This window comes from Rattus norvegicus, chromosome X (assembly GCF_036323735.1).
Source record: "Rattus norvegicus strain BN/NHsdMcwi chromosome X, GRCr8, whole genome shotgun sequence".
NCBI lineage: Eukaryota > Metazoa > Chordata > Mammalia > Rodentia > Muridae > Rattus > Rattus norvegicus.
The window spans coordinates 29,059,709-29,072,045 of record NC_086039.1 but is presented as its reverse complement, the minus strand read 5'-3'; the positions used below and the strand labels follow the sequence as shown (position 1 = coordinate 29,072,045).

The 12,337-nt window shown below is 43.1% G+C and overlaps 1 protein-coding gene and 1 long non-coding RNA gene across 6 annotated transcripts in view; both read left to right on the top strand.

Annotated features, from left to right (window-relative positions):
- LOC120099222 (uncharacterized) overlaps nt 1–9,205 on the top strand; it is a 59,773-nt gene extending 50,568 nt beyond the window's left edge. The window contains exons 2-3 of the long non-coding RNA XR_005498285.2: nt 1,100–1,245; nt 3,335–9,205. This is a non-coding gene — a long non-coding RNA (uncharacterized LOC120099222). The remainder of the gene's footprint in view (nt 1–1,099; nt 1,246–3,334) is intronic.
- Nucleotides 9,206–9,701: 496 nt separating this feature from the next.
- Arhgap6 (Rho GTPase activating protein 6) overlaps nt 9,702–12,337 on the top strand; it is a 536,433-nt gene continuing 533,797 nt past the window's right edge. For 3 of the 5 annotated variants that reach the window (XR_005498297.2, XR_005498298.2, XM_039100296.2), the window contains exon 1: nt 9,702–11,585. Coding sequence is in view for 3 of the 5 variants with exons in the window: in XM_039100296.2 (XP_038956224.1) it covers nt 11,001–11,585 (585 nt within the window). In the remaining 2 variants the exon portion in view is untranslated. The remainder of the gene's footprint in view (nt 11,586–12,337) is intronic. The other 2 variants (XM_039100294.2, XM_017602284.3) reach the window with 2 other exon arrangements.

Genomic DNA, 12,337 nt, shown 5'->3' with positions numbered 1-12,337 from the left:
TGTACATGTGGAGAGAGTGTTGGTTTTTGTTGTGGTGGGTTTTTGCTGTACTGCTTTCTGCTCCCAGAGAGTAGCTCTCACACACCTGCCCAGGAGCCTCCTCAGATCTTCGGATAGAAACCCCCTACACACACACACACACACACACACACACACACACACACACACACACACACTCACTCACTCACCGGTTAATTTTAAAATGCTATGGCTAATTAAAAGGCTGGGCACTCCAAAACCTTCCCCTGCTACCCCAGGGCAAATTGGGGAAGTGGCCAGTGGCCATTTCCCCAACGTCTCATGTTTGTTGGGTGGTTTTATCTCCTGCTGCTATTTCTTCTCTTTCTTCTTCCTGTGTCCTGGCAATTCTCTCCGTGTCTTATCTGCACAGAGCTAAGTGTCCTTCTCCATGCTGGTCGCTGGCTTCTTTACTGATAGATCAAATACCAAATGGGGACAAGGACCTTCAGCGTCTGGACATGCGTTGCACCAATCTCCAATAGGTTCTTTTCATTCTTTATATGGGTTCTGGAGATCAAACTCAGGTCAGGCTTTATGATAAGTGCTTTAACCATTTTGTGCTGAACCAGTTTGCCAGTCCTAAAATGTTTTAAATATATCTTCATCCACACACACACAAAAAAAAAAATGGAAGAAAGAAAAGTAGCAAAGAACAAAAAAAAATGCTTTTGACAAATAGTCTGTGGTCAAAAATGTTTCCAATCATTATTTGCATTAGATTGTCAATTTGTTTTCCTCAGTCTTCTTAAGCCTGAGCTTAAAACCACAGACAAAAATAACAGTCAGGATACACTTATGATTTGATGTTTGAAAGGCTCAACAAGCAAAATGAGATTCATTTAATGAATGGTCTGAGTTTTATTAAAGTGCATCCACATTGCAACTTAATTTAAGCCGCATAAACAAACTTATCTGTTACCTTTTCTGTTGGGTAGGGTAGCATGAAATTGGACTGGTTGATATTCAGAAAATTGTGTCTATGAGTGCGGATGTACACTCGTGTACTTGACATAGATGGAGAATCTGATCATCAGCTTGATTTGAGACTCTCATGTTTACTTTCTCTTCTCTGGTCCAGGTGTCCGTTGTGGGAGGCAAGAAGAGGAATTGGCGTCCAGGATGGTTGCTCATACGATGAAGAGCGTGTTGTTCTAATGCTTCTGTAGCTGGGGAAGTTCCTGGAAGCTTAGCTGCTCTAGAGATTACTAGAAGTCAGGTGATAAGGTGGTATCTAGGATTGTGAGTTCAAAGATAGGCTCTGCTTAGTGATGGAAAATTTACTGTTTTTTTTCTACATGACACTTAAATCCCTCAATAAAAACAAATAAAGATGTGCTTTGAAATAATATATTATACATGGAGAAACATTGTGTTCATGTCGGAACAACAATACTGTGAATGAAAGTGTGCATATTGGGCTGGAGAGATGGCTCAGTGGTTAAGAGCACTGACTGCTCTTCCAGAAGTCCTGAGTTCAATTCCCAGCAACCACATGGTGGCTCACAACCATCTGTAACGGGATCCGATGCTTTCTTCTGGTGTATCTGAAGACAGCTACAGTGTACTCATATACATAAAATAAATCTTTTTTAAAAAAGTGTGCTTATTGTAAACTACTGCTTTTTAATTTCTAAAAGAAAATGAAACACAAGTAAACATAGAACAGTTTGCTAATGTTTGCACAGAAAATGGGAGACCACTGTTGCAACAAAATGCTTCCTCTTTTGCATTCAATGAAAATGCTGATAGGGACAGGGATTTTCTCTTTCTTAAAATTAAAAAAAATACGAATTAATTTTATGTGTATATGTGATTTGATTGTATGTATTTCTGTGTACTACTGGATGCCTGGTATGCAGGTACGCCAAAAGACAGTGTCAAATTCCCTGAGACTAGAGTTACGGATGGCTGTGAGGCATCATTTGGATGCTCAGAATCAAACCGCAGACCTCTAGGAGAGCCACCAGTACTTTCATTGAAAAATTTAAGATCACGGTTGAAAAAGGAGGGAGAGATGTTGAAACTAGGCACACAGAATTATGTTTTATGTGTGTCTGTATGTGTTTGTTTGTTTAGCGGTTAAACTGAGTGAGTTAGATTAAAATAATCATTTGTGGTTTTTAAATGTAATGTCAGAAAAAAATTACTGGGCAGGTATCCTACTCTGAATGTATCTATTTCTATTTGATCTTAGAAGCTAGACAGGCTTCCACCTGGTTTGAAACTAGATTGTCACACTTAGGCCTTTCTTCTCCTTTGTCTCCTCTCCTCTCTTTTCCTCTCTTTTTCTCTTTCAGTGTCTTTCTTTCTCCCTCTTCTCTTCTAGCCTCTCGACTAGGGCATTGTACAAGCTAACTGCATACTTTACCACTGAGTTATGAACTTTAACCCTCCCTTTTGGGTGACTCTTTATTGTCACAGATCTTGATGTCATTGATCTAGATGACTATGAGAACCACAGCTGGGTTTATTATTCCAAGGTTGGGGTAATACAAAATTGATAAAAAAATATTGAGTCCAAATGTTTTTGTGTTGGTGTATAAATGTAATACGCAACAAAAAATTTCTCCTCTATTACAGGACTATGGAATTATAATCACAAAACCTTTATACTTTCAATTCCTCAATAGTTATGTTCATTCAAAGATATTCTTTTTTAATTAATTAATTTATTTAGTTTCACACTCCATATTTTATTTTTCCCCAAGTCCACCCCCTAACTGTTCCACATCCCATAACTAGCCCACCCAGGATATTCTTAAATAAGAACCTAAAGAGGAGTCTGGAGGGATGGTTTGGTGGATAACGTACTTGCTTCACAAGCATGCTTGCCTGAATTTGAATGCCTAGTACCCGGGAGGGAAAAACAGGCATGGTGGTACACATCTGAAATCCCAACACTGAAGACACACAGCCAAATGGATCTTAGAGTTGGCATAGTAGCCTAATCATTGGTGCATTTGAAGTTCAGTGAGAGGCCCTATCTCCTTTAATAAGATGGGGTGTGATAGAGGAAAGCATTGACATTGACCTTTACCCTTCATACATACCTGCACACATGTGGACACACACACAGAAACAGGTACATGCGCACAGGATGAACACACACTCACAAACAAACACAGTCCTCTAATTAAACATTCTTCCTTTGGGCACAAATATTCCTAGCTTCCAATCAAGAAGTAGGTTAGGCATAGGACAGTCTGGCTACTGATTACAACTGGAATTCTCACGTTCTGTCAACACTACCCACATATTTCTCATACATTTCACATCACACAGATTAAAATCATGTTCATTCTTCCTGTTTCAGGAGCTAAGAAGCAGAACCCTTGACTTCCATGGATGAATGAGATACCATGAAGTGTTTACTTACTAAGAACATGGAAATGATATCAGAGGGATCATAATCAGTTTGAGAGACATGGACAAGAGGAAACAAAATCAGCAATGTTGACTAAGAGTTGGAAGCCAATCAGATACACATTTGAAATATTATATGATGCTCCATCTAAAACTTTAGTGTGATTTGGGACTATTTAAGAAATGGGATTATATAACAAACAAGGGCAAAATAGCATACTCTAACCGGGAATATTGGACCTGGGGACTAAAAAGAAATAAGTGACTGGAAGGAATCCAAAGAAGATCATCAATGGTGATGGTTTTCAAGTAAAATATTAACTTTTTAGTGTAGCCAAACCACAGAATCAGACCCAAGGGGCCTGATACAAATCTACAAATAGCTCAAGGGGCTAAACACCAAGGGTAAAGAGGAATTTTGGCTGGAGAAATGAAAGTTAGAATAAAGAAAAGGAAATTTAGGTTAAACATCAGAAGATGTCCTTTGATAGTAAGATGTGTTTATCCAACAATTTCTTATGGGAATACAAAAAGAAAACTGATAATTTTTCTGAGATACTTAATAAAAGCATACCTTGATGTCAGACCAACTTTCACTACAATAGCCTTGTGCCATGACCAGATGAAATAACAATTCTTTGAACCTCAAGTTTTTGTGATAATGTAATGAGAATTAATAATGAACAGACTGGCTTTTTAATAAAAGGTGTCGTAAGGCTTTAGTTAAGGCTACGTGAAAAGAAAACAAACACAAACATGCGTGACGCCACTTTCAATACCAATTGCTGGTATGGAACAAAGTCTTCGATCTGCTTTTGATGTCAAACTAAGAGAAGAAAAACTAGGGAAGCATCTGGAACACATGGGCACTGGAAAAAATTTCCTGAACAAAACACCAATGGCTTACGCTCTAAGATCAAGAATCGACAAATGGGATCTCATAAAACTTCAAAGCTTCTGTAAGGCAAAGGACACTGTGGTTAGGACAAAACGGCAACCAACAGATTGGGAAAAGATCTTTACCAATCCTACAACAGATAGAGGCCTTATATCCAAAATATACAAAGAACTCAAGAAGTTAGACCGCAGGGAGACAAATAACCCTATTAAAAATGGGGTTCAGAGCTAAACAAAGAATTCACAGCTGAGGGATGCCGAATGGCTGAGAAACACCTGAAGAAATGTTCAACATCTTTAGTCATAAGGGAAATGCAAATCAAAACAACCCTGAGATTTCACCTCACACCGGTGAGAATGGCTAAGATCAAAAACTCAGGTTAAAACCCACTTAGGCACTGCTTATACGAGGTATATAGACATAGACGTAGACAAAAACAGAAAATAAAAATAAAGAAAAAATTACAAAAGAGTCTGAAGATGAATTTAATAGAGTTACCCCTTTATGAAATTTGTCAAGGATCAGCATCTTGTCCTTCATCAAATATAGCATAACTTGGCATTCAGCCAGAGTGGCCAATAGCAGTTGAGTCTGTGTGAGCAAATGGAGTAAGGGTGAAGAGTCATATTGGATACCCTAAGTAAGAATGATGATCCCACAAGTTAGGAGAACCTCAACATAAACTTAATACTCAGGCAGAAGAGAACATAAAAATACTCTTTTAATAAATATATTATTACTAGTTATTGTTGTTGAGATAGGGCTTCACTGTATCTACCTAGCAATCCTGGAACCCAAAGAGATTCATCTGCCTCTGCCTCCTGAGTGCTGGTTGTAAAGATATGAAATACCATGGCTATCACTTTATTATACTGAACTAACAAATAAAAACATCACACAGCTAGAGTATGATTGCCATGCAAACAAACACATGTCTAATTCCAAATTTTGTCTTCCAGTGAACTTCTATGTACTCAGAATAACCATTCTGAAGCCAGGAAGATTCCCTTAGGGCTTTCTTTTTATTTATGTTTATTTATTTATTTATTTATTTATTTATTTATTTATTTATTTACATCCATCTCAACTGCTACTCCCTCCCTGTCACCCTTCAAAGAGTTCCTCCCCTTTCCCCTCTTCACTTCTGAGAGGTCAGATCTTTCACCCTGTATCTCTCTACCCCAAATCCCCTCACTGTGGTGTATCAAGTCTCTGCACGATTAGTTTCATCCTCTCCCACTGAGATCAGACATGACAGCCCTCTGCTACGTATGTGCCAAGACCTTGAACCAGCCTTTGTGTGCTCTTTGTTTGGTGGCTTAGTCTCTTAGAGCTCTCAGGAGTCCCGGTTAGTTGACACTGTTGGTCTTCCTGTGGGGTTACCATCTCCTTGAAGACCTTCAGTCCTTCCCTAACTCTTCTATAGGGGTCCACGACCTCTGGCAAATGCTTATCTGTGGTTATCTACATCTGTTTAACACAGCTGCTGGATAGAGTCTCTCAGAGGGCTACTATGCTAGGTTTCTGTCTCTGTCTGCTGTCCCAAGCAGAGCAGTTGGCTAGTTTGGAGAACTCGAAGGTTTCCATGGGGAGGAGGGCAGGATGATCTTGGGGTTCTGTGAGGCTCCTCCGGATGAGGAGCCAGGTCAGAGCTAGACAATGGGGCTCCAGGGACAGTTTGGCCACTCACCTCTGCTGGCTCTCCCAGGCAGACCAGCTGGGTGGAGGACAGATTCAACTAGGATGCATTGTTCATCAGGGTTCCAAACTGCTTTGTTTTGGGGACCTTAAAGGTTTTCATGGGGAAGCCAAACACTCTTGGGGTCCTGCAAGGCTAGGGAGCCAAGCCAGAGCTAGACAATTGGGTTTTCTACTTTTATTATTAATTATATTTTTCTTATTGAGTTATGTGCTGATGAAAATGTGGGAATATAAAAATGGACGATTATGCTGATAAGTAAAATGAAATAATGATATTTATAAGAAAATGAATTGACTTAGAATGTATAATCTAAATTGAGGTGACTGAAACTCAGAAGAAAAAAATGACTATTCTCCTTCATATGCAGATACTAGCCTCAAAACTATACATGTTTGCATGTAAACAACTGAGTGCATATAGTAATTATAGTATAGTATAGTAACTATAGTATAGTTATTGATTGTTCTAGTGCCTTGTCAACTCTGTCATAGGTTCTTCTTCTTCCTCCTCTTCCTCCTCCTCCTCTTCCTCTTCTTCTTAGAGATAAGTACCACCATGAGATATTTTTTAATGTTAAAATGTCCAAATAGTTATCTTACAAAAATATTTTATTTAAGAAGAACCATTGTATTTGTTCCTGTGTTTTGAAAGCACACATAAACAACTTATCAGCTAGCTTTCCCCACGGAGCTCCAAGTTAATGAATATAGCTATTCACTAGACAAGAATGCTTTGACCAATGATGCATCCTATGTATAACATTCTATAAGATATTAATGGAGCTGAAAAAGTTGATTGCTGCATTGATGCTACTATGCAATTCTTAATTAGATTGTATGTAGTCATATGTGGTATATCTCAGCACTTAGGAGGCAAAGAGCAGAGGACTGAAAGTTGAAGATTAGCCTAGGCTACAGAGCAAGACCTTGCCCCCAATAAAAACAAACCCAACAAGCCCCAGTAGAACATACAAAATTATATTCATTACCTTTATATACTATATGCGTCAATTATAAGGAATTGTGTATTTACTATACTATTCTTTTACTAAGTAAAAAAATGTTTACTATAAATCAGGATGTCATGTTAAATGGGCAGTGGCCTCAGACATTACAAACTTGTCACATTTCTTGGTTCTCTCAAGATGCCACTTCAATTGACTAATTTATACCATTCATATTTGTGTGCACTCTATGGTGTCCACACAATTACAAACCACTAACAATACACTTCTTAACCCATGTCCACTGGTGAACCACACATGAATATATTTAAAAGACTTACTCACTGTTCCCAAGTGTGAAACGACTTCCAGGTTAATGGTAGGTCAGGACCTATTGTCTGCTCTAAGCCCTAGAAGTGCTGATAGAAAAAGAGTCATTCTATTTGTTGGCTGTCCAACCCTGACCAGAAATGTACCTGTATTACACTTCTATTCACCCAGCAATCCTGGCAGGGTGCATTTTCCACCTCACAGTCATCATACGAGCTTAGACAGTTAGAACATATATATGAAGTAGACATTACATTCATAGCTGCCTTGAGTCACAAGGGGTCCCATAAAGTGTGATTCTGTTAACCATCTACTCTGAATGCCAAGACTCAATGAGGCATAACCGTGCAATGAGGCATGACTAAGCAGTGGTATCCTAATGCTGGAGACTATTTCAGGTAGGTGTTTTCAACATGAGTGAGGTTTTATGAGGTATTGTCACCAAAGAAAGGGCATGCAAGACTCACCCACATTTACTTCTACTGCAAATTCTTTAAGGAGCCTGGAGATAGCTAACCACAAACTCCCAAAGGTGATTCAGTAAACTGTTAGGGAGGCCATCAAGTGGTTTTAAGTGCTGTGGCTTCACTCAGAAGAGCTCATGAACAATCACAGGAAACACTTGGGACATGCCAAGTAACCAGAAGAAATAGCAGCACAGCGATGGACACTTAGAATCTCACATTCTATTTTCAGGCAGCAGAGCCTGTCACGATAGTCTATACCTTAAATTCCCAGATGGGGGAGACAGAGGCAGGAGGGTCTCGAAGTGAAGCTTGAGGCCAGCCTGGAACTCAGCAAATTTCAGGCCAGCTGGGGCCTGACCAAATTTAAAATAATAGTAGGCATTGTCTTAGGATTACTATTGCTGTGATGAAACACCAGGACCCAAAGCAAGATGGATCACAGTCCACCACTGAAGGAAGTCAGGGTAGAAACTCAAGCAGAGCAGGAAATAGAAGGAGGAGGAGGAGGTCGGAGATGATTCAGAAGCCATGGAAGGGTGCTGCTTACTGGCTTGCTCCATATGGCTTGCTCAGCCTGCTTACTTATAGCACATGGAACCTCCAGCCCAAGGATGTCCTTGCCCACAATCAGTGGGGGCCCTCCAGGATCAATCTTTAATAAGAAAATGCTTCACAGACTTGCCTACAGCCAAATCTTATGGGGACATTTTCTCATTTGCTCTCAATTGAGGATCTTTTCTCTCGGATGACTCTAGCTTATATCAAATTAATATAAAACTAGCCAGGACAACCACCATCTACTCCCCCCCCACACTCACCACAAAACCCAACAAAACAAAGAAAAACAAACCCTAAAACAAATTATCTACACCCCGAAGCTTATTGCCATTCAAGCTGTCCTAAGAGTGTGGTCTCCTGCAGTTACAAAGAGAAATCTAGGCTACAGGAGAAACCGGGATAGGATGTCCCATGCTTTTATGTAGGTGATAAAATTTTCTGCTAATTTCATGACATGCCTTTTTCTAATTAATCGATGCTAAATATTTAATACTAAATAGTAAAGCACCAAGGAACTTCAAGGTGGCATTGTAAAAAGGCACAGTAAAGTAATCCAGCTCTGCATCCAGCATCACAGGAATAAGTTCCTCTAAAAATCAAACGTGAACAGTTGCTGGTATTAGTAACCTCGTTATACACTTTTAAAAGAAACGATAACGTTCCATTTTTATTTGTAGTCAGTTATCATTACCCCACATATTTTGTTTTGTTTTGAACACAGGGAACCACATGAAGTAGCATTCACTTATTTCCAACATTCAGACCAATCCCTGCAGTCCCTGCAGAGATGATTGTAAGATGCCTAGCAAAATTAAGTGTGACAACAGAAAGCCCCACAAGAGGCAGGCAAGGCTTGGCGTTTTGTACATTCCATGAGTGGGAAAGTGGGAAAAGCTGCTTCAGGTCCGTTTCCAAGCCAGGAGTGTTGACTGCAATTTCTGTGTTTTTCAGTTACTCAACATTTGGCAGCTGAGCCCCGTGCTCAGGAGTGTTCTGGGGCAGCCCCTGAAGCCGGTTAACTTTAGGTGGTGTGGATCTCCACCTGGAGCAAGCTCCTGTGTTCACATCTTCTAAATAGAACATATCTACAGGATCCTGATACGTGAGGACTCTCTACCACCAAAAAGAAAAAAGAAAGAAAGAAAGAAAGAAAGAAAGAAAGAAAGAAAGAAAGAAAGAAAATAGAAAGAAGGAAAAGAAAAGAAAAGAAAGAGAGAGAAAAAGCCCGGCTAGGAGAAGAGAAGAGAAGAGAAGAGAAGAGAAGAGAAGAGAAGAGAAGAGAAGAGAAGAGAAGAGAAGAGAAGAGACGAGAAGAGAAGAGACGAGAAGAGAAGAGAAGAGAAGAGGGGAGGGGAGGGGAGGGGAGGGGAGGGGAGAGAAGAGAAGAGGGGAGGAGAGGAGAGGAGAGGAGAGGAGAGGAGAGAAGGCAGGGGATTTAACTCTACGTTCAGAAAAACCCTCCTGGGCTGAGGGTCTGACACCAGTGGGTGGGGTGCAATCTGACACTCCCCTTCCTTTGCAGAAACTTGTGTGGAGACAGCAAAGGCAAGCCCCTAGCTTGGGGGGAGGGGAGTCGGGGGAGAAGGTCCGCACTTCCGTCCTCAAGACTTTCTCCCTAGAGGCCGGGTATCAGAGACATGCTGCCGGCTCTCTGAGCTACTTCCCAGGTTTGGCGCCTGGAAAAGTTCACGTTCTACATTCTCCCGCTCCTGGCTCCGCCCCGGCTCCAGACCCTGCGTTCTTCTGGCCTTACCCGGGACGGGCCACCCCTTTCCCCGCTCCCTCTGGCGCGAGGGTGCTGGGACATCTCTCAGCCAGCTCTGGGCCCAATCAAGGTTGGCAGCAAATATCAAGTGTCTCTCTCCAGAGGAACACGGATACCCGCTTCGGAGGGGAGGCTGTTTTCTGAGCTCAGACCTTACTGAGTAGCTCTGAGCGCAGCAGGGGAGTTCCTTGCCACAGTTGTCGCTCGGTGCTCGGAAGGCCCGGGACGCAGCAAACACGGTGCCCCACTAAGGGCACCAGGACCGCTCGGGAACGTGAACTTAGAGACACTTTTGAGCCTCGTGAGTCAGAAAGGGGGATGTCGCAGCCCAGCTGATCCCCCAAAGCACAGCCGAGGTCCCCAAGTCACCAAGAAGGTGCACCGGGGGCGCAGCCGGGCAACTGAACTCGGGAGCTCCAGAAGAGTTCTCACCGCGTCCGGAGCGCCAAGGACCCGCTCAAGGCGGACTCTCAGGCAGCCTCCTCCCTAGCCCTCGGGATTGTCCTCAGGCCACGAGGAGGAGCTTGCTGGAGACTTCGAGGCTGTCCAGAGCCAGAGAGCTGGAGCGCAGCGTCTCCCGCCTTCAGCTGGGAAGGGGGAGTGGCGCTGACGGGTTGGAGCTGAGATCTCAGCTAGTCACTGACCTCTTTCCTCCTCTCCCTTAGCCTCTTTGAGACTTGGACTACCTGGGGAAGGTTCAGAGACCGTATAGGGATCGGGACCTCTTGTTTCCTAGAAGGCTGGGGATGGAGTTCCTGTTTCTGCCTCCGCAGGAACACTTGGAGAGCGCTGGTGGCGCGTGAACGGGACACTACCTTCCACCTTCCTCGGTGATCCCTGCCTGGCAGTTTTTCCCTTTCCTACTCCAGCCACTTGTTTTCTCAGGTCACAGTCTCCAGCGATCCAGGAGGGAAAACGAGAAGAAGGTGGCCCTCAAACCCAACCCTGCCGAGATGTCCGCGCAGAGCCTGCTGCACAGTGTCTTCTCCTGCTCCTCGCCCGCGTCGGGCGGCACGGCCTCGACCAAGGGATTCTCCAAAAGGAAGCTGCGCCAGACGCGCAGTCTGGACCCAGCCCTGATCAGTGGCTGCGGGAGTGAGATGGGCGCCGAGGATGGCCTGCGGGGCTCCACAGTAAGCCGACTCAATTCTCCGCAGCTCTCTGCAGAGAGTCTCGGTTCCCGCTTAGCTTCTTCTCCCCGGAGTCAGCACCTTCGGGCTACCAGGTTCCCGGCACCCAGACCTCTATGTTCGTCTTTCTCCACACCTAGTACCCCGCAAGAAAAGTCGCCTTCTGGCAGCTTCCACTTTGACTACGAAGTCCCACTGAGTCGCAGTGGTCTTAAGAAGAGCATGGCCTGGGACCTGCCTTCTGTCCTGACCGGGTCCGTGAGTGGCCGCAATCCTGCAAGCATCCTGGGTTCCTCCGGGGGAGGCCCCAATGGCATCTTCGCTTCTCCTAGGAGATGGCTCCAGCAGAGGAAGTTCCAACCTCCACCGAACAGTCGCAGCCACCCTTACGTCGTGTGGAGGTCTGAGGTAGGGACCGGCGCCATGTGTCTCACAGTCCCAAAGCTAGATGTCCCAGGCAGTTCCAGGTGGCTGTCTTTAAGTAATTCCCATGCACAGACTGAGGTACGAGCTTTAGCTGGTAGACTCTGGTTGGTTAGATAGTGCCAGAATGTGCACCCCAAGGGCCCACCATATGAGTGTGTCTGGAGGAGTAGTAGGGTTCACTTTGGAATGGTTCCAGGACTTGAGGGAAGAGGTGATGTTCTGATTTCTTTTGGATACTTCAGTCAATCAAAGGGTCATTTAATCTCTGCACCAAACCTGATTCGATGAAACATTACATGATATACATCTACCAATAGATTGTTTGAGAGTTCAGAAACTGTTCTGAAGGATGTTGACTGTGTGTACGCGTTTGGGTGGCAGGGTAGAATAACTATTATAATTCTCTAGTTTTGATTTCTTTTCCCTAAAGGTGTAATTTTAGAAATCTATGGTGTTGAATACTTTTGGTGCTTAGTCTGAAATATCATGGAAATCCGCCCAAATTCCACTAAGGACAATTAGGAGTTACTAGAATAGACACGAATCAGGAGTCAATAATAAATAGGGAACTCAGAGGGAGCTATCTGATTTCCTTCAAATGTTTGCTCTCTGGTTCTGAATGGGGGAATAGAGCCATTGGGAAACTGTGGTTGATGGGGACTTGGAAGGCAACATACTTTTAGAGAATAAATAGTAGTTGGTTAAAAAATGACCAACTCCTTCCCAGTTTAGTC